Below are 22,743 nucleotides of genomic sequence, written 5' to 3'. Positions count from 1 at the left end.
GAAAAACAAAATAAAAAAACAAACAAAAAACCCCTCTCTCTCTCATACATTTACAAGGCAGATTAATGAATACCCAGTTATTTGTGAAATAGCTCAATAGAAGAATCATTTACCTGGCCCGTCTCTTCAAATCTTTTCCTGTCTGCGCTGTCAATGACATAAATCTGCAATGCAGGAGAAGGAGGTTACTTCAGTGAGCAGCTATGTGAGAGACACGGCACCTTCTGTGGAGGGAGCAGATGCTCCTGTCAGCCAATTCCGCATGTGCACAGCACACAGACATTGAGCTGGGGACTCTTACCTCAACTGTACGCAAAATAACCAAATTAATTAATTAACCAATTAAATGGGAGGTGCCCCAAAATACCTCCAGCAAAGCTCCAAAGTAAACAGTCAATAGAGTCAAGCAGGATGAAAATAGCTTCATTTACGGGCATTCACTAAACATTCTTGCAAGATTTACCATATTAATCCTGGTTACAACTCTGTGAGACAACTTCATTATTTTCCCATGTTACACATAAATACACATAAACTCAAAGAAGTTAAATAACTTGCTCCAGTGACATCAGGGACTTGACAAAACTGGGATTCAAACTCAAGTGCACCTCACAGTAAACTCCAAAGCCGCTCTTTTTTTTTTTTTTTAAGATTTTGTTTATTTATTTTTAGAGAGAGTGGAAGGGAGGAATAAAAAGAGGGGGAGAAATACTGGCCCGAAACCCAGGCATGTGCCCGGACTGGGAATTGAACCTGCGACCTTTTTGTTGGCAGGCCGGCGCTCAGTCCACGAACCACAGCAGCCAGGGCCAGAGTTGCTCTTAAACACTGTTAGTACTGCATCCCAAGATGTCTGGAATGGAAGGTGCTTTGAGACATCTACAGATCCTAGTCTTTGGACATCATTACTCCAAAAATGTCATTTGCAGTATTAACGATATGCTGACTTCATGTGCTGAGGCAGGAGCCCCAGCGATCTCTATCCCTTCCTACCCTCACAGGCTGCTCGGAGGTTAGGAGCAAGTACAGAAACAGCTACGGCATGCATGGTCTTCACCAGAGTAAGAGAAGTCTTGAGATACACTGTAAATTATAAGTCTGAAGCTTTCCCTCCCATTACTGAATTAAAATTTTTTTTATTGATTTTAGATAAGAGAGAGGGAGAGAGAGACAAACATCAATTTGTTGCTCCACTTATTTATATATTCATTGGTTGCTTCCTGTATCTGCCCTGACCTGGGATAGAACCTGCAACTTGGCATTTTGAGACGATGCTCTAACCAATAGAGCTATGGGGCCAGGGCTCACTGAATTTTATTTGTTGCACAAACAACATCCTATAACAATAAAGAAAATATGGGAAGACCAAAAAAGAAAGTCGCCTATAGTTACAGAACCCCAAAACATAATTTTAATCTCTTATGAAAGTCCTCTGTTAATTCTTCATATGAAATTTTACAAAGAAAATCAGATATAATTTTGTAGTATTTTTAAAAATTAAATATATTAAATGTTTTCCCAGTTGCTAATCTTAAAAATTGTCAAGTTTTCTAACTTCCTTAAAAAAATTTTGAACTGTTATTAAATTAACGGTACAATGAAAACACTCTTTTATTTATTTATTAAAATTTTATTGATTTTAGAGAGAAAGAGAAAGGGACACACATACACACATTGATTTGTTGTTCTGCTTATCTATGCATTCATGGGTTGATTCTTTTTTTTTGGTATTAGTTTAAGTTTATTTTTATTTATTTTTTTGACTTAAAAATTTTTTAATTGTTATTCAAGTACAATGTTCTGTCTTTTACCCCCATCCCAGCCCACCCCCACAGCCCTCCCCACCTCCCTCCCATTTCCACCCCCGCTTGTTATTGTCCATGTGTCCTTTATACTTGTTCTTGCTCATGGGTTGATTCTTGTGTGTGCCCTGACTGGGGATCAAACCTGCAACCTTGGTGTATTGGGATGATGCTCTAACCAACTGAGCTACCTGGCCAGGGCCTGAAAATGCCATTTTAAAGAGCATACAATGAGTCCCCATTATTGATAGATTCTGCAACTTTAAGCGAAACTACAAATAACAAAACCAGTTTTACCACAGGCTAATTGACATGAGTTAAGTTCCTACAGCATCTCACCGATGTTACAATCAAACAATGTGAACAAAATGACATTATTTGAGGACCTGCTATATTCATTTAAAAACAACAAAAAGCAATCAACTTTCACTTTTACATGCCTTAAGTGACATGAACTTATATACTATAATGCACACAGACATTTCCATATGGAGGTCAAATTCTGTGCTACTCGAAAACTTGTTTTCCTTTGAAAGAAAACGATTAAAGTTCCCTTGCTTAATGCACTCTCATTTAGAATCAATCACTAGTGCTAAATATACCAGGAACCAAGCTCAGCCTTTCCTCTGAAGAACATCCTGTTTCTACCTGTGTTTCTTCCATGGAGAATCATAAAGGAAGAAGAATGGGTGTGTTTGGTCTACGTATTTTCTCTTTTGCAGCCTTATTATTTTTATTTATTTATTTATTTATTTATCTATCTATCTATCTATCTTTAGAGGGGAAGGAGAGAGGGAGAGAAACATCAATGTATGGTTGCCTTTTGTGCGTCCCCTGCTGGTAGTTAGCCTGCAAGGAACCGGCCTGCAACCCAGGCATGTGCCCTGGCTGGGAATCGAACCGCGATTGTCTGGTTCACAGGCCCGCGCTCAATCCACTGAGCTACGCCAGCCAGGGCTGCAGCCTTATTATTATTGTTGTTAATATTACTCTGGACCCAGTGTCAGTAAATGCATTAATGGGCTCCGCACAGCACAGACACCCAAAATTCCACACTGTTTTGCACCAGTGAGGCTCACATTTTTCAAGTAGGAGAAATGGTGTAAACACAGACACAGAAAGAAGAAATGTAATGGGAGCGTGCACCTCAATTTAAAAGACCCAATGAGAATTATCTGAGCCTCCACAGTGGATTAGGATTATTTGCAGACAGGCAACAGTTCAAAATGTGAGCGAGGGAAGAGGGTCAGGTGATCACTGGGAGGGTGTTTTGGGCTCAGAGGGTTTCCCAGAGGTTGCATGCAGTCCCTGGGTAAGAAAGGAATTACAAAGCAGGAAAAAATGTGCTTGTGAGCAAAGGCTATGAGTAACTAGTTTAGGGTAGAAAAGAAGAGGCTGAGACAAGGCTGAAAACACAGACACACAGTTAAGAAATCGATGTTTGATGTGATGAAAGCAGTTGGGGGAGGACAATGAGGAACGGGAAGCGTTTTAATGACAAGAGATGATACCAGAGAATTCAGTGGCTGAAGATCAATGAGAAGAAAATTTTAACTTTTATTTGCAATTACTTGCCAAATTACTTGCTAATTACTGCTTGGACATAAAATTTCACAGGAATGCTTCCATTAAAATATTCAAAAGGAAGGTTTTCCTAAACTATATTCTTCCTATCATTTAGCATAATTTTTATAAAATTGGACAATTACTACACAATAATTCCAAGAAGAAGCCTATGAAACAACTGCCCCATGGATCCGGGGCCCAATGAAAGAGCCATAAGCACCAGGTTGTCTGCTGACACACCAATTTGCTGTTCTGCAGTGACGTAAAGTTGTCTGGGTGGCTTCCTACCCCACCCATGCCGCCTGGTATCTGTTTAATTCTGGTCATAAAGATAAGGATAGATAAAGATAAATTCTTATTTATTTATCTTTATAAATTCTTCAGATAAAGATAAGGATAGCCTCGTCTTTTTAAAAAAAATAATATAGCTGTTAATCTAATCAATTTTTAAATGCAGAACTAAATAAATAATCAATAAAAAATAAAACATCAGATGAAATGAAACATTTACAGCGCTTCTGACTGATCTCAAAACATTACGGACCTTTGAAAATCAAGATTCATAAATGAATAACCAATAAAAAGAGTCAGAAAGTATGAGATAAAGTGAAATATCTATAGTGCTTCTGACTGACCTTAAAACCTTATGGGCCTTCAACGATCAAGTTTCATAAACCTGTTCTAAAATAAAGTTATCCATGGCACTGGGAATGATGCTTTAAGCAGAGCCAATCCATGTCCTCCTTGGCAATTGCTTTGAAATCGTTATTCGGTTGTGGGAAGAAGACCTAGAGAAAAGGGTTTTTTTCTGATGCGAGTTCAGCGCTCGCTCGGGATTACCCGGTGACTGTGCGGCGAGGGAGGGAGGGAGGGAGGGCTCTTTGTTTCTCTGGCTGCGGGTCCTCCGCCCTCCTGCTGCCACCTTTTGGCCACTTGATCGCTCCCATGTATGTCTCCACCAGAGGGACAGGCGGAGACAAGAGATGACACTAAAATGAGTGGCTTTTTAAAACAAATGTTGAGCGAAAGTCTAAAAGGAGGTTGAAACTAATACATGAGGTTGCTGGGTAATGTGTGGTTTTCAATTATGCGTGCCCAGTAGTCTGGCTGCTCAAGTGTGAGGGACACTAAGGAAAGGCTACAGGGAACAGCTGTTTGAGACCTCACCTGGTATCTCCCACTTTGGGTGTGGGAATAATGACGAAGTTACTTTGTTTAAATTGTGTTGCATTTAAACACAAAGCTGGTAATAATAATGTAAATGGGGCTTAGCAATCATATGAATATACCTTGCAAAAAATGAGGTATTTTTATCTATCAAAAGGCTGTTATTTCCCGGCCTAAAAGATGGAAGACACCCTGTCCCCTCCTTTCCTCCACACCCCAGGTTTTAGTTCTTCATCACTTCCCTCAGGTCCTCTCCGTGTCATCTTCCCTGGGAATAGCTTTGGCACTTTTACGAGCTGCCCTGACTCTTTCAGACTCCAAGAGAACCATTTAATGCTCTACAGAAATCTTCTCCTATAAGGGGTCAGGTAGTAAATATTTTTGGCTTTGTGGCCCACACAAGCTCTTTCACAACCATTGAAACTTTGTTATCATAATGTGAAAACAACCACAAAATACAGGGTGGACAAAATAAATAAGAAAAATTAAAAAATTAACAAAAAAGCAAGCTACTATTAAAAAAAACTAAGATGAGCAAAAGTAGATTTACAGTTGTGAGTGTGCAAAACACAGAGTTTGTACTTGTATTATTACTAATCGCTGCATTATTTATTTGTGTTACAACTGTAAACCTACTTTGCCCACCCTGTATACAAACAAGTGGCTGGGGCTTTTTACAACAGAACTTTATTTATGGACACTGACATCTGAATTTCATTTCACTTTTGTGTGATGAAATCTTATTCTTTTGATTGTTTTCAACCATCTGAAAATATAAAAACCATTACTGGCTTACAAGCTATAGAGTAACAGAAGGCAGGCTGGACCGCCGCTCCGCAAGAGGATTGATTACATACAGAGATAACTGGCAGCTGCGTGTGGCGAGCCTTAGGACTGCTGTGGAAGTGGCGGAGAACCATCTCCACCGATGGGAAGCTATTACACAAACAGACTAGTATGACCCATCAACTCCTGGCACTCCAAGGTGTTACAAAACTGGCAAACCGGCCTAGAGTTACCAGGCCTTGGAATCTAACCCCCGGGGCTCTGCTGCTCCAAGATTTGCTCAACCTCAAACCACACTGGAAAGTCATGGACTGTTGACACTGAATCCAAAATGGTATCTGGTACCAGGCAGCGTAACGTAGCTGGTAGAAACTCCTGTGGGGTTGTTCTAGGGATTTTTGCTGGATTGCTCGCCAGTTCCTGGGCACTCTACACAGGAGAGTGGCGTCCAGGGCCGAATTACAACAGCCGTGCAGTCTACCCTGAAGGTGTTGGAGTTTATGATCTGAAATTACCATGACCTGCAGACCAGAGAGTTTCTGAGACCTCCTTACGGAGCCTTGGAGTCATTCACGTCCTTATAAACTGCTCTTATTTGAGTATTTAAAAAAAAGATTTTGTGCCCTGGCTGGTGTAACTCAGTGGATTGAGCGCAGGCCTGTGAACCACACAATCACGGTTCGATTCCCAGTCAGGGCACATGCCTGGGTTGCAGGCCAGTTTCCAGCAGGGGACTCACGAGAGGCAACCATACATTGATATTTCTCTCCTTCTCTCCTTCCCTTCCTCTCTAAAAAAAATAACAAAATAAAATATAAAAAAAAGATTTTGTTTATTTATTTTCAGAGAGAGAAGGGAAGGAGAAAGAGAGGGAGAGGAACCTCAGTGTGTGGTTGCCTTTCACTTGCTCCCACTGGAGACCTGGCCTACAACCCAGGCACGGGCCCCGACTGGGAATCAAACCAGTGACCTTTTGGTTCGTAGGCCAGTGCTCAATCCACTTAGCCACACCAGCCAGGGCTGAATATTTCTTTCCAAGCACTTTAATCTGCTGGGTGAACAGATAGAACTGTTATTTCTCTCAACCACCTGCTTTTTCTCGCCTCTTGACTCAGAAAGCAAAAGAGAATCTAAAGCTCCTTTCCCAATATTGCTGAGATGTAACTGGCAACAGCACTGTATAAGGCATAAACATATTGATTTGATTTGGTATGGATTTGCTTAAAATACTACTTTAAAAAAAGTGGTGGTAGTGGAGATGAAACAAAAGATCGCCAAAACTGAAATTAAGGAAGCTGGTGACGACGGGTAGGTAGCTAGGCTTCCATTATCCTATTTTCTTGACCTTTACGTAACTTTGAAAACTTCTAAAATTAAAGAATTCTATTTCAAGAAGCGACAAATCATTTGAGATTACAGAATTTTCTTCCTATCTTAAAGGGACATATTTTTTTCTTTTCTGTTCTCCTAGAAGGTATAAATACGTTTTAGAAGAATCACTGGCTAGATGGATAAGTGGATAGAATCACGTGTCTCATCTTTTTCTTCCATCTTTAATCTGGCACCAGATGGAACGTAGCTTCACCGAGAGCCAGGAACGTGATGAGCCCATGGGGCGCCCGTCACGGACCTCGAATGCGATGGCCACTAGCACCCTCCACACTCTGGTGCTAGTCTTCATTTAAGGGCCATGGTGAGTGGGTGAGTTCACTGCTCACAACCCCAGCTGTGATGGAGATGCTCTATCCATTTTACTGTTGTTTTGTTTTTAGATTTTATTTATTTATTTTTAGAGAGACAGGAAGAGAGGAAGAGAGGGAGAGAAACATCAATATGTGAGAGAGACTTCACTTGGTTGCCTCTCACATGCCCCCAGCTGGGGGCCTGGCCCACAACCCAGGCATGTGCCCTGACAGGGAAATGAACTGGTGACCTTTTGGGTTGCAGGCCAGAGCTGAATCCACTGAGCCACAACAGCCAGGGCTGCTCTACTCATTTTTTTAAATGGAATTTGTTTTTATGATTTTAAAGATTTTATTTACCTATTTTCAGAGAGAGAGGAAGGAGAAAGAGAGGGAGAGAAACACTGAGTGGTTGTCCCTGACTGGGAATCCAACAGGCAACCTTTCGGTTCGCAGGCCAGCACTCAGTCCGCTGAGCCACACCAGCCAGGGCTGCTCTACTCATTTTATGGAAGGAATTAACAGTCCCTAGACTTGGCCACAATGATGTACAATCATAGAACCTCAAAGTTGGAAGGGAATTTAAAAGTTATAGAACTCCACATCAGAATCATCTATAACAATCATCCATTTCATCTATTCAGTGCTTTTCTCAGCACTTTAGAGCAAAGCAAAGTTCCTGTCTTCACTGAACTCACATTCCAGTGGGGGAGAAGGCGATAAATAAACATATGTTTGAGATGACAGGTGCTAATAAATCTGGTAGAGGAAGAAAAAGAGTAGAGACAAATGGTAGTGCCAGAGGATCACAATTTTAAATACAGTAATCAGAGAAGGTCTCCTGGTAAGGTGACACATGAGCAAAAACTTGAGGGAGGTAAAGTTTGAATAAGCACGAGGATGTCTAAGGAAAAAGAATTCTAGCGTGGAAAGAGCTATGACAAAGGCCCCCAGGTGGGGGCCTGCTAGTGTTCTGAGGACTCACCCAGGACGCCAGTGTGGCTGGCACTGACTTCGAAAGGGGAAGATGAGTCAGACAGGTAAGAAAAGCCAGAAGGTAGGGGGCCTTGGAGGCCTCTGGAAAGCCTTTACTCTGAGATGGGAAGCATATACCTTAACAGGGTCATGAGAGCTACAGAGTTGAGAAGCGTCTTCCAGGGGTGAGGCGACAGGAAGGAGACCAGTCAGGGTGCTGCTGCAATGATCAGTGCCCAGGAGCAGTGAGGATGGGAAGAAGTCAGCTGCTGGCAATATTCTGAAGGTGGGATTGACAGGCTTGACTAGTGGATCCCATGAAGGGAAGGGGAGGAAGAGGAGGCAAGGAAGACTCCAGATCTGTCATTCACGGAGAAGACCGTAGGGGGAGCGGTTTCGGGCGGGGGTGGACGAAGACACAAATTTGGTTTTGGACATGTTGAGGGGTGAAGGGATTAAACAGCCTCTGAATTGAAGATGTCAAATAGTTAACTGGCCATATGAGACTTGCTCCCACTGGAACTTCCGGGCTGGAGCTAACATTTTGGGATTTACCACCATGTAGGAGGTGACTAACACCTGGAACCGGAGGTGGTCACCTAAACAGCGACGTGGGGAAGAAAAGCACAGGCCTGAACCGTGAGGGCACTGCAGCCAACCTGTGGAAGTTAGGAGGCACGGAAAACCACAGCAGGGGAGATGGAGGAGGAGGAGCCAGCGAGATGGGAGGAAAACCGAGACAATGGTATCCTTGAAGCCGAGGAAAGACAGTGCTTCAAGGGCAGCATCCCAACCTTGTTAAATGTGCTGACAGGTCAAGCAAGATGAGCACTAAGCACTGAACATGCAACTTAGCAACGTGGAATTCCTCGTGAGCCAGAGTGGAGGGTTCTGCGTGACTGGGAGGAGAGGGAGTGAAGACGGAGAGGACAGAAAACTCTCATAAGGAGCTTCGTTGTGAAGAGAGGCCGAAGAATGGGATGACATCTAGAGAAGAGTACAGAGTTGGGACAATTTGTGTTTTTTAAACAAGAGAAACTATAGGATGTGGGCCTGCTGAGAGGAATGATGCAGAGGGAAGAGACATGCAGGAAGCAGCAGCAGAATGAAGTTATTTGAGATGCAGGATGATTCCTGCAGGCAAGGAAGACACAGGTGTGGCTGACAGTGCAGTTTACTGTCTATGTCACAACTTAAATAAATTCAAACTTTCAGTTCAAAGTTGGTGAAAATAATAATGCAATTTTTCCTATCCAAGTTCCTGAGACCCCCTAGTGTTAGGGTGTGAGCAGGAGAGTGAGGGACTAAGACAGGGTGAGTGACGAGATCACTGGAGGAGCAAGGACTGAGAGGCTACGGTATGGGCGGAAGCATGTAGTCGGACAGTGGAACCTAAGAATTCTGAAACAGCAGTCCTAGAGAATGGGAGCTGGGAGCTAACATTCCAGCGTCTGCCTGAGCAAGGGCCATCTCAGCCAGGGAGTCCCCAGTGCGTGGGCAGCAACTTCTAATTCTGGACAGTTACAATTATAGGAAGCTTCTTCCTTATTCTGCGTTCATCTCTACCACCTAATACTCGCCAAACTGCTCCTTGTCCACTCCTTTAGAAATATGTATAATGAAGCTAATCTCTCTGACTTAGAGCAGTTCTTAAAGCAACTGAAGACAATCGCAAGTGTTTTCTTTTCCAGGAAGGACATCGAGCATCAGGTCTTTCGAGCGTTCCTTACACACCGTTGTTTCCAGGAGTCTCACTATCTTCACTGCCCAGGCTGGGGTACACCTGATGTGTTAAAATCCTTGGGATGACAGTTAGTGGCACAGTCTTCTGACTTCCCTTCTGCTGTTCAAATCACCATGGTAATCAATAAATACTTCATTTGCCATGGTGGGTATGGGCACAGCATTGTTACTGAGCAACAGCAAAACATTATACAAGTTTTACGAGGATGTTTCTCCCTCACAGTCTGGAGCCTTCTGCTAGCCCTACATTCATGGCGACTAATGTTATGGCGATGAAATTATTGACAAGAAACAGCACTACGGTGTTACTGTTCCTAACATGGCGGAAAAGACTATGAATTAACGCATCAAAAGGAGTACTTACAAGAATATCAGTGTTTTCAAAATAATTCCTCCAGTATGGTCTGATTTTCCTCTGCCCGCCAATATCCCATACGTTCAGTTTAAAACCTTGTGATTGCACACTTTTGATGTTAAAACCCTGCAATAGAGAAAGGCAAAAACACCAAGTTTTACTAAGCTTCGGGATCACAATTTTGAGGAAGTTCTATTTGGCAGCTGTGTTATTGACGAGTTCTGAGGTGTTCTGCCAGATGTGACACTGGAAATACCGCAGTCTGCTCTGACAGGGAAGACAGAGCCGTGTTTACACATGCGCATTTCATTCAGGTGGTGGAGTCAGGGTTATAACATCATGGCTACCATGATGTGCTCTCCATAACCAGTATACAGACACACACAACCAGTATACAGACACACACACACGCCTGCTGGGGACAACTTGGTATGAGAATAGGTCTGATAACACAGACCATACCCCTGATGAGTCCTCAGGATGGTAAAATTTAACAGGACACTACATATAACTGACAAAAACTCAACGCTGGGCCCTGGCTGGTGTAGCTCAGTGGATTCAGCACGGGCCTGTGAAGCAAAGGGTCGCTGGTTTGATTCCCAGTCAGGGCACATGCCTGGGTTGCAGGCCAGGTCCCCAGTAGGGGGCACATGAGAGGCAACCACACACTGATGTTTCTCTCCCACTGTTTCTCCTTCCCTTCCCCTCTCTCTAAAAATAAATAAATAAAAATATTAAAAAACAACCACAAAAAAACCCAAAGCTGGATCTGAAACCTCAACAGAACAGAACAAAGGCAAAGCTACAATCTGGAAGACTGGATTCTTTAGGAGTGGTTCAAAATTAATACAGAAATGTCCTCATGTGGATTACTCAGGAAAAGGAAGGTGCTGATTTCAGGACACTGTGAGGGAGGCTGGTGAATGACTGGATTAGGGGCCCAGTGGGAAAGGTAGGGCCTGCTGGAACAAGTTCATACTCTGAAGTGGAGCCCTCAATTACAGGCAGTGATGAAAACAAATAAACAAGCAGCTGTTGGAAGCTGTTCTTTAGTAAGTATCTCTGATGAAGCTGAAAAGAAAGTATTCATTTTCAGGACCGTCACTCAAGGTGGACGCTTGTGGAAGGTGAGCAGATCAGAGGCAGGCAGAGCTGTGAGCTGGGAGTTAGTGAGCAGAGAAACAAACTAACAAGAATTCTGGGGTTCCTTGCCCTCGCTGGTGTGGTTCAGTGGACTGAACGCAGGCTTGCGAATAAAAGGATTGTGGTTCGATTCCCAGTCAGGGCACATGCCTGGGTTTCGGGCCAGTTCCCAGCGGGGGATGTACGAGAGGCAACCATACATTGTTATTTCTCTCCCTCTCTCCTTCCCTTCCCCTCTAAAGATAAGTAAATAAAATCTTAAAAAAAAAGAATTCTGGGGTTCTGAGAGCAGGCATTTCATGAGCAAGAATTAAAAAAATCTTCTCGAAAAAATGATAGAGTGAAACCAGGATTTAAAACACCCACAGCGTGCAATGTACTCCCACAGAAGCGCATTTCCCCAGAGTAACCGGAGGCAATTGCGTCGGGGTTGCCTCCGCAAGTGCGACTTCCTCCTACGGCTCGCCAACCCTGCTGCCCAGCACGGACAGGCAAGGGGCAGGGCAGGGGTACGGGAACACTGCCACCCAATCCTTCCTGAGGATGAACAAAGTCCCTGGAGAGCAGCTGCGGATGATGCTGACTGCAACTCCTCTAAAGCGCCAACAACTAAGTAAATGAGAAGTCTGGGAGTTGTAAAGGGAAGTGACTCAGGCTTCTTGTAAAAGGGTACTTCATTCTGACTCGTTGACAGAACCACTTTTGTGAACTTAAAAACTCTATACATAACTACAATAGTAAATGTCAAAAATGGTAACATCAGCCCTGGCTGGTGTAGCTCAGTGGATTGAGCACAGGCCTGCAAACCAGAGGATCGCGGTTCAATTCCCAGTCAGGGTATATGCCTGGGTTGCAGGCTGGTTCCCTGCAGGTGAGCCTCCAGCAGGGGACACATGAAAGGCAACCATACATTGATGTTTCTCTCCCTCTCTCCTTCCCCTCTAAAGATAAATAAATAAATAAATAAAATATTAAAAAAAAATGGTAACATCAAATCCTTCTGAAATAAGCAGGCAATAGATAAGAGTAAATCTGGAATTCAACCATATGTACCAACTGCCTTAAAGTTCTACTAAGTCATCAGAGCCAATCTATTGAGAAATACTCTAAGAAAATAATGAGTAGATATAAACATTTAGAGAGATGTATTGCATTAGTATTTATAACATGTAAAGATGTTCAATGTAAACAGCATATTTTCCATAAGCCTTTTAAATTTATTTTAAATATGCCCATCATATATATGCATAGAAAAAAACTGAATGGGTATATAACTAAATGTTAATAGTGGTTATGTATGAATGGACAATATAGGTGACTTTCAGTTTCTCAATTTTACTTTTTAATGCTTTCTAAATTTACTATAATGAGCATCTATTACTTCTTCTAATATACAAACAAAAACACTACAAGTTTGTTTTTAAAAAATAAATGTGAAGTCTTGACATAATACTGGGTGGGGCAAAAGTAGGTTACAGTTGTGAGCACACAGAACAGTTTATTCTTATACCACTGTCCATAAGAACAACTGTAAACTTACTTCTGCTCTACCCTGTGTAACAAGAATCACCTACAACACATCAAACAAAGCTAGAAAGCTAGAATTGGAACTCTGGGTCCATAACTTGGAGTTCACTTCCATGTTTGCAGCATGGAAGTCCTATTTTAAGTGGTGTTCTTAAGATGCACAAATCAACACGGCCCCCCCCCCAAATGTAGCCCTTCTTTTTCTGGCAGAAATCCTCACACACTAATATGAGTTTCAACCCTTCTAGGCTAGACTACTGTAATATGCTCCTCCTTAGGCAATACATTATATTCGTTCAGAAGCTGTACAATTGCTCACTTTTCTGCAGGCCGCGCAGTACACACACCAGCACAGCCATTCAAACTGGACACCAAGCTCTTATCACACCGTGGTGACAGAAAATGCTAAGTAACCAGGGGTTTGCTAAAACCTCCAATGGTCAAACACTTTAAAGTGACTAAGCCCAACAGGGCTCTCCCTCCTTAGGAAACCCAAAGGCTTGGCCGAAGGTCCAGCTTTCTCAGAATTTCCTCCAGGAAAGGAGGTGTGAGGAGCGGACTAGAGTTCTTCCCACCAGGGCCCGTCATTCAACTTCCAGACAGCAAGCACCACCACTGCCTCACCCTGGTGCNTATAACTAAATGTTAATAGTGGTTATGTATGAATGGACACTATAGGTGACTTTCAGTTTCTCAATTTTACTTTTTAATGCTTTCTAAATTTACTATAATGAGCATCTATTACTTCTTCTAATATACAAACAAAAACACTACAAGTTTGTTTTTAAAAAATAAATGTGAAGTCTTGACATAATACTGGGTGGGACAAAAGTAGGTTTAAGTTGTGAGCACACAGAACAGTTTATTCTTATACCACTGTCCATAAGAACAACTGTAAACCTACTTCTGCTCTACCCTGTGTAACAAGAATCACCTACAACACATCAAACAAAGCTAGAAAGCTAGAATTGGAACTCTAGGTCCATAACTTGGAGTTCACTTCCATGTTTGCAGCATGGAAGTCCTATTTTAAGTGGTGTTCTTAAGATGCACAAATCAACACGGCCCCCCCCCCCAAATGTAGCCCTTCTTTTTCTGGCAGAAATCCTCACACACTAATATGAGTTTCAACCCTTCTAGGCTAGACTACTGTAATATGCTCCTCCTTAGGCAATACATTATATTCGTTCAGAAGCTGTACAATTGCTCACTTTTCTGCAGGCCGCGCAGTACACACACCAGCACAGCCATTCAAACTGGACACCAAGCTCTTATCACACCGTGGTGACAGAAAATGCTAAGTAACCAGGGGTTTGCTAAAACCTCCAATGGTCAAACACTTTAAAGTGACTAAGCCCAACAGGGCTCTCCCTCCTTAGGAAACCCAAAGGCTTGGCCGAAGGTCCAGCTTTCTCAGAATTTCCTCCAGGAAAGGAGGTGTGAGGAGCGGACTAGAGTTCTTCCCACCAGGGCCCGTCATTCAACTTCCAGACAGCAAGCACCACCACTGCCTCACCCTGGTGCCTTCCTGATTAGCCTTGGAAAGAGGGGCATTGATGAAGCTGGATTAAAAATATAGGTCATTGGTTTTTTATTTTAAAAATTGATATATATTTATATTTATTAAATCTGAAAAATGCATACTAAAATATTAACAGTGGCTTTTCTCACAGTACTCTTTGGTTTTCTCCTTTATACTTTCTCTGTGTTTTCTACATGAAATAATTTCATAATCAGAGAAGATAAAGCTATTTTTTAAAAATATTTTATTTAATTATTCTTAGAGAGAGGGGAACGGAGGGAGAAAAAGAAAGAGAGAAAAATCAATCAGCTGCCTCTCACACATGTCCCAACTGGGGGAATGTGGCCCTCAACACAGGCATGTGCCCTGACGGGAATCAAACCAGCGACCCTACACTTTGTAGGACAATGCCCAACCCACTGAGTTGCATCATTCAGGGTGATAAAGCTATTTTTAAAAAGGAATCACTTAGGCCCTGGTGGGGTAGCTCAGTTGGTTAGAGCATTGTCCCCACACACCAATGGCGTGGCTGGGATCCCGGCTTCAGGCGCATATAAGAATCAACCGATGAATGTAAAAATGAGTGGAACAACATATCAATGTTTCTCTCTAAAATCAATCAATCAATTAAAAAATTAAAAAAAAAGCAATCACTTAGATGGGAGGGAATTGATTGTCTTGACATATGTATTCATACATATTTATTTGAATTATTTATTTTTAAAATTATAAAATATACATAAAGTACAATGTACCATTTTAACCATGCAGTTCAGTGGTATTAAGCACATTCACTCTGTTGTGCGGCCATTCCCGCCATCCTCTCCAGAACTTTTTCTATCTTACAAGACTGACACTCTGAGCCCATTAAGTGATAACTACCCCCCCCCACTGCCTCTGGTAACCATTATTCTGTTATTCTACTTTCTGTCTACAAGTACTTGACTATTCGAAGTATCTCCTATGATTGGAATCTCTTGAAATGTTTAATGAATCTTAAGATTGCTTTTAAACAGTATAGCCTTTTCTCAGTAACGAAACTCAGACGTGGACAAAACCACATTTCCCACTTTGTCTTTCGCGTTGCTCTTGTCATTTCCACGTGTCCACAAGCATCTGGGGCCGAGGCAGGGCTCACCTGTGTCGGTGTGATGTGGCTGATGTCTTCAGAGGCAAGCTGCTTCAGAAGGGTCGTCTTGCCAGCATTGTCCAAGCCCAGGAGAAGGAGTCTCACCTCCTGGTCTGGTGCACTTTTCAATTTACGCAGAATTGAGAGTAAGCCCTTGAACAACCATAAGAAAGATTACTTGTGGGGCACTAACGTTGATTATTATTGAACATCAGAGTCTCTTCTTGAAAAAATTCTGGTTGTGAAGAGCACAGTTGTTATTATTTTCTATTTTAACGCCATTTATTTCAGTTGCTTCCCCCTTCTAAGTTTTGGCAGAAGTAGATTAGCAAATTCAGCAACTTAATAAATAGCATGGCTTATTCTTGCTCCTCCTATTAATCCAGCTTAGTGGTCACCCCAGATCCCCTGGGAGTATGAGCTACTACCTAATTCATGTTCAAAGCCCTTCTTATAAACTTAGACTACAGTACTCATCATATCCGGCTATAGGAAATTGTCTTTTGTTTTTTCCTCCTCTACTAGTATGAAATTTCTGGCGGGTAAAGACTATACCTTCTGTTTCCCACATGCCTGGTACTTGTTAGATAGATACTAGATAACAGTATCCATTCAAGTAAATGTAAGATGCAAAGGTGCTATACAAAGAAACACAAAAAAGTTGTATGAAATTGTATCTGGGTTCTGTTCAAGTTTAAAACTGTCATTCTGCCCTGACCAGGTAGCTCAGCTCAGTTGGTTAGAGCATCATCCTGATACACCAAGGTTGTGGGTTCAATCTCTGGTCAGGGCACATACAAGAATCAACCAGGATATGCATAAATAAGTAGAACAACAAATAGGTGTTTCTCTTTTTCTCTCTCTCTAAAAGAATCAATAAATAGCCCTGGCTGGTGTGGCTCAGTGGATCGAGCGCCAGCCTATGAACCAGAGGGTCACAAGTTTGATTCTCAATCAGGGCACATGCCTGGAAGCTCGTGGAAGGTGAGCAGATCAGAGGCAGGCAGAGCTGTGAGCTGGGAGTTAGTGAGCAGAGAAACACCTGGCCTGCAACACCTATGCCTGGGTTGCAGGCCAGGTCCCCAGTAGGGGGCGTGCAAGAGGCAACCACATATTGATGTTTCCTCTTTCTTCTCCCTTCCCCTTGCTCTAAATATAAATATAAATAAATAAATAAATAAAAATAAAAGAATCAATAAATAAAATTTTGAAAAGAAAAGAGACTTCATCATCCAAAACACTCTACCATCATCTGACTTTCACTAGCCCCTTAGAGTACAGGCGCACGGCGGGGGTGATCTGTTTTTCGGATGAAGAATTTGATGAAACAGAGAAGTTAGAGAATTTAAAAGTCACTAATGAAGAAAAACCCAAATTCAATCCTGATATTTTTGACTAGTGACCTAATATTTGTTTCTTTTTTTATTATGATTAATTTTTATGGGTGGAAACAAACCATGTTGCTTTTTATCTAAGAACATAAGAAAGATCTTATAAAAAAATCTTATAAGAGAGGTACTTGTTTTGTCCTGTAGCTGACAATTTGTTCTAATGAGGCATGGTTACAACATGAATCAAAGAATCCCATATTTTACATAGCATTCAATCTAATATCCCAGCTCAAGCAGAAATTCCTTCAAACTGAGTCTTAGAATTATATAAAATGGTTTTATTTTTTATCTGCATTGTACCAGGCAATATTTTAAACTAGTCTGTTCACTAAAGCCAAATAATAATTCTGTGAAACAATTCTCAACAACTGAGTCTTTGGACAATGATATGCAAATATGTACAATTACTAAGAATTCCTTTCTCCTCAGAGACGCTTTGTTTACCATTTCCGGTACTGTATTTGCACTGACTTGCTAAGAACCACATTAACCTCTATATGCCTCAAGTTTTTCCAGAACTAAAATGGAAGGTTTGGGTTCAAAACAGAAACACAAATTGTATACCAAAAGATGTGGGGAAGAGATGCTGAACAGACCTGAAACTAACAAACAAAAATAGATAGGTCCTTTTTTTACTTTAAAGGTATGACATTTCTTTCATTTTCATCCTTTCTGGCCTTGAATACTTTGACACCATTCCTTTTTGAAACTATATTTATGAGAAAGCTCCCTGGCTTCTGTTAGCTACATTGCAATCACTCATTTATAATACCACCTTTCAGAACAGTTAAAATTAGAAGTCTGAGATCCTCAGAGGGCTGGTGATATAAAAAGGCTAAGAACAGGGAAAACACACTGTGCTACTCCTGAGTTCCTGGTTAGATGTCCTCATTACCTTTCCAATAAAACTCTAAAACAACTGGAATTTATCCCGTTAGTACATTAAACAAAGTACTGGTACAGTTCTTCTCATGTATTATCTACTAGTATAGAAACCATGAGAGAAGGTTTGCTTTCTTTTTTTTCTTTTCTTTTTAAAATATTTTACTTATTTATTTTAGACAGGGGGGAAGGGAGGGAGAAAGAGAGGGAGAAAAACACCAATGTGTGGTTGCCTGTCATGTGCCCCCTACCGGAGACTGGGGACCTGGTCCACAACCCAGGCACAAGCCCTGACCGGGAATTGAACCTGCAACCCATTGATTCCCAGGCCAGTGCTCAACCACAGCCACATCAGTCAGGGCGGAAGGTTAATTTTCTATAAAATATTTTCAAGGTTCAAAATGAATGTTTTTGTTTTTCCTCATGTATTTCTTCCTTAAAGAAATTAGTAAATAGAAGTACGGCATTCTGCAGGCTGAGACTTTGCACACACTTGACATTGAATAATTTAAAGAAAAAGGTAAAGTCCTGGCGGGTAGCTCCATTGCTTAGAGTGTCATCCGGATAGTCTAAAGCTGCGGGTTCGATCCCTGGTCAGGGCACACACAGCAATCGACTGCCAAATGCATAAATAAGTGCAACAACACATGGACGTTTCTCTCTTTCGCTCTCCGCCTTCCTTTCTCTCTCTCAAATCAATAAATAAAAATAAAAAATAAAAGAAAAAATATAATTTCTATTCATCTTAAAAGGAGAGAAACAAAACACAGATGAGAAAGAAACCATTCTAGGGTGGGTTCGAGGGTGGGGGGCGGGGATGGGTCGGGTGGGGAGGGGCGTGCTGGGGTGAATAATGGAGACAACTGTACTTGAACAACCCCAACAAAAAAAGAAAATTAAAAAGCTTTTTAAACATAAAAAAAAAGAAAGAAACCATTCTAATTATAGCTAAACTTTATTGACCTAATGGTATAAAAGACAAGACTTCTACATTTCTAATGGGTAATTTTCCTCATTGGGAAACAATGACTTCACATGTTTCACCTTGAAGTGAAATTACAGGGAAATGTTAAGTTCAGCTAATATCTTCTTCCAGTGAAATGATAAATGGCATCTCAAGCATGGTCTAGGCAAGGCAAATTCAAATACAATACGGCATCATATTAACCCAACTACTCAGGATAGGGGATCACAGGATTACCAGCGTTTGCTAAATAGGGAGGAGGAATATTTATAGATATCAGGGTTCTGCCTGAAAGGTACAAAGTAAGCCGATTTAACAGGCTAGAGGAAAGAGCAGGGTAAGTCTATTCTAGGCATCTATCCATGTATGTTCATACTTTATTTTCAATGTCAAATGAAGGAAGGCAAACATTAGAAATTAATTTTATTATGGGGCTAAGTTTTACAGTTATGAATACAATGGAATGGATTTTTAAGGTGTATTTTTGGTCAAAATATTTATTCATTCATTCATTAAATATCCCATGATGTGCCCGAGTACAAGAGTGAGCAAAACAGACCTGGTCTCTATGTAGGATCTGTACTCCTATGACATTAAATAAAGGCAATTTAAGAAACAAGAACTTTAGTTAACTGTAGATTGTGTAACCGCTATGCACATATACCAGTTATATGCACCCTGGTAGACAAAAGTGGTCTGACTCAGCCACAAAATGTTTGAACAAACTCTATTACAGGCAAATCACGAATAGATGTGCTACTCACTATTGACATTTTGCCTGCCTCACAATCAGCTTAAACTCAACTATTGGCAAAGGCATGGCTCACTGACCTAAAATGATGCACACTAGGTCATTCAAAGAAACTGGTGTGGTAGAAGGAAAAGAGGAATGTGTTGGTATATGGAAAATATATGTGGCCCTGGCTGGTGTGGCTTAGCTGGTTAGAGCATCCTCCTGTGACCAAAGGGTCACGGGTTTGATCCCTGGTCAGGGCACATACCTAGGTTGAGGGTTTGACCCCTGGTCTGGGTGCTCCAGGAGGCAACCAATCGATGCTTGTCTCTTGCATCGATGTTCTTTCTCCCCCTTCCTCTCTCTCTAAAAGCAATAAAAAAAAATGTCCTCAGATGAGGATTAAAAAAAATAGTGGCTGTGAGGAGCGGCTAAAATTTAAATATTCAATTAGTAAGTCAAATACAATACAAGTGTCAAGTACATGCACTCCCCATAACTAGCTTATGGAACTGACTTCAATTTATTTTTACCCCTTCAAAATAATAATAATAAAAAAAGTTGGTACCACCCAGTAAGACCTTATTAATTGCCAGGAATTCCTATAGCCTCGACAGGGAGAACTTCACCCAAACTTTGCCTTCTTTCTCCTCATCTCTCTACTAGATAAATACCATGTTTCTTGAGGAACAAAATAAGGGCATCTCCTCAAAAAGACTGTGGGTCCCCACTTCACCAGAGTCCTAATGAAAAGAACATTACGGGTTTTCGAGTTTTATAGATTTGTATTCAACTTCCCTGTATGTGTAATGCCAGTCACAGTTAGATCTAGAAAATGGGAGCAATACTTATATCTCGAGAAAAATGTTACGAAGATTAATGAGATACTGTGTGTAAAGCATGGCACACAGTAGGCACTCAAATCAGCTGTGTTTGTTTATATATTTTTTTTTACTTTTCACTGACCATTTCTGACCATAAAATATAATCTTGGGAATCTTCAAATGTTGAATATGCTTGATAACTACCACTAGGCTCATATCTGTTGAAAGCAGTCTGTAATTAATTCCTGAATGAAGGAATCACCTATCAAATAACAATAATTAATTATGCTCTAGAATTACTGCCATTTTAGTATCTCACCAAGGATTTAGAATCATAAAGCAGGGGTAAAATAGCTGACCTTAGATGTTCAGAGAAACCCCAATGGGTTTTGGTTGCAGTAACCTCCAAATTAAAAAAAAAAGTTTGTATTCGTCATAGCTGAAGGTTAAAAAACAAAACAACCAAAAATCAACAACCTGGGACTTACTGTTCAGTTGTTCAGTTACCGTGGGGCCTATGGGATTTGAGATGTAACATACTTACTCACACCACTGACTTTTTAAATTCCACGTTCCACTTTCAGTTCTAAGAATAGCTCATACTTTTTTAGAGATAGAAAAAAACAGTATTTTGGAAATCATATAAAGAATCTAGAATAATCTGTCCTAATTTCTTATTGTTCATTTTAGGAAAAAATGAAAACAAAATCTGTCTTGATCACTGAATAGTTGTATATAAGTGTTGCATACACTGTCAATTTGTTGCATACAGTATCAATTTGCACCTGGAAACATGAATAGTGGTTACTTTATTGTGGCCTGTAATTATAAATGAAACAATCATGAAATTACACAGTCCATTTAACTGATAAACAAAATGGGAAAAGTTATGTTACTCTCATGCATTCTCACTTATGATGACATCTCATTCTCTATTGGTGTGGCATGCCTTTTTTGTTTCAATTCTAGTCATTTTGGGGGGGTAAATATTTATCTTTATATTCATTTGTTGAGAAAAACTTAGTCTTTAAATGGACAGGTCATGTATAAGCAATTAATAAAAAGAAAACATGTAAAAATCTGTTTAGCCTGTGGTTAATAAAACTGCAATGTAGCGAGCAGGAAATACGATTGGCAACTTCAAATAATTCTACTTTTTTAACAATCTGACAATGTAAAATCGATTGATTTTTTTCCTATCAAAATGTACTCATTGGATAATCTGACCAAAGATACATATTTTTTCCTTTGTGGACATCTAGCTTTTTCTTCTAGATCAATAAAAGTGGTATAACATTTCTAAAAGTCAAAAAGGGACTGGGGTTGGGGTAGGGAAGTAACTAAATTCGAGTGCCGGCTTTTTACGGTTGCTAAACTAATCAACCTTTTCTAAATGTTTCACAATCAATTTTTCTTTGCTTGCTCTAAAACTACTCCACTTCATTTTAACACCCTCCAATTAACTTCACAGAAATCAACAAGGAACAGAGTGTCAATGGTCAAATCTGTCACACATCATAATGTACAGTTTTGGAAAGATTTCATTAGATCTGACAGAGAAAAAGACTGCCTCAAATGGATGCCCACTCTCCAGTTTTAATTTCCCATTATTTATAGTTTGGAGGCCCCCAAGCTGAGATTAAGACCTTTTGGTCCTGGTGTGGTCGTACGAAAAAGAAGGTTGCAACAGGTTCTGAAGGAAATACCAGGAACCCGGCAGCAAATCTGCCTGCAACATGGACTAAAATTTTTCCAGCAACATGGATTAAGTATTGAAGATTGGTCATCAGGTACAAATAGACCTTGCAGAGTCCTCAGCAAATAAATAAGGACTACAGAAGCCTGCCCGCCACGCACACAGAAGGCGGTGTAAAATCCACCAGGCGTTATCTTCCAAGAGGCACTTTTGTGTCCTGGGACTTAAAACCCTCCCCACAGACGCCCGCACATCCCTAGGCAGTTCAGCGCTAGGCTACCTTGTCCCACGGTACCGCTAGGGCGACCTCAAACGCAGTAGCAATGGCCCTGATCCCCGTTTATGGAAAGGCCCCGGGGAACCCCACTTTCTAGTAGCGAGGCCGACTCCCAGTAAATATCTAAGCCTGCGTGCGAAGACTGCTCTTCACTGCTTCTTGGATTCGCCCTCCTCCCAATCCCCTGAGTAATGATGGAGCCCCGGCTCCCACCCGGGACATCCACGCACCCTTCCAGCCCCTTTCCCTAGCTTCGCACCCCTTGCAAGCTCCGCCTTCCTCCCCAGGCCCAGGTCTCCCTCCTAGGCCCACACCCTTGGGGCTCCGGCTGCCCCCTGAAACCAATCCAGGACCCAGACAGCAGTCTAAGCATCATCCCATTCCCTCCTTAGCTTTAAGCGCAGTTCCCCGCCCTGGCTTGGGGACGAGGCTGGGGGTGACTGACCGGTTCAGGAGGGGCCCAGGCCCCCACACTCACCATCCTCCCGCAGAGTCCCTCCTCCTCCTCCTGCACCCCCCGTTACCAGGGGCAACTAACTGAGGCACCGCCCCCGACGTCCCTCGCACGCACAGCGGAGC

General features: G+C 41.5%; 1 protein-coding gene across 2 annotated transcripts in view; it reads right to left on the bottom strand.

Moving 5' to 3' along the window:
• The window catches only part of ARL3 (ARF like GTPase 3), a 36,346-nt gene extending 13,612 nt beyond the window's left edge, over window positions 1-22,734 (bottom strand). For both annotated transcript variants that reach the window (XR_005069108.1, XM_037064035.1), the window contains exons 1-4: window positions 22,643-22,734; window positions 15,407-15,550; window positions 10,086-10,202; window positions 114-164 (exon numbers count right to left, since the gene is read on the bottom strand). Coding sequence is in view for 1 of the 2 variants with exons in the window: in XM_037064035.1 (XP_036919930.1) it covers window positions 114-164; window positions 10,086-10,202; window positions 15,407-15,550; window positions 22,643-22,645 (315 nt within the window). In the remaining variant the exon portion in view is untranslated. The remainder of the gene's footprint in view (window positions 1-113; window positions 165-10,085; window positions 10,203-15,406; window positions 15,551-22,642) is intronic.
• Between the last annotated feature and the right edge of the window lie 9 nt (window positions 22,735-22,743).

Source organism: Sturnira hondurensis, unplaced genomic scaffold, assembly GCF_014824575.4.
Source record: "Sturnira hondurensis isolate 20B ecotype Veracruz unplaced genomic scaffold, ASM1482457v3 Scaffold0014854, whole genome shotgun sequence".
NCBI lineage: Eukaryota > Metazoa > Chordata > Mammalia > Chiroptera > Phyllostomidae > Sturnira > Sturnira hondurensis.
Note: the sequence above shows the minus strand (reverse complement) of the source record. Positions and strands in the feature narration are given on the sequence as shown.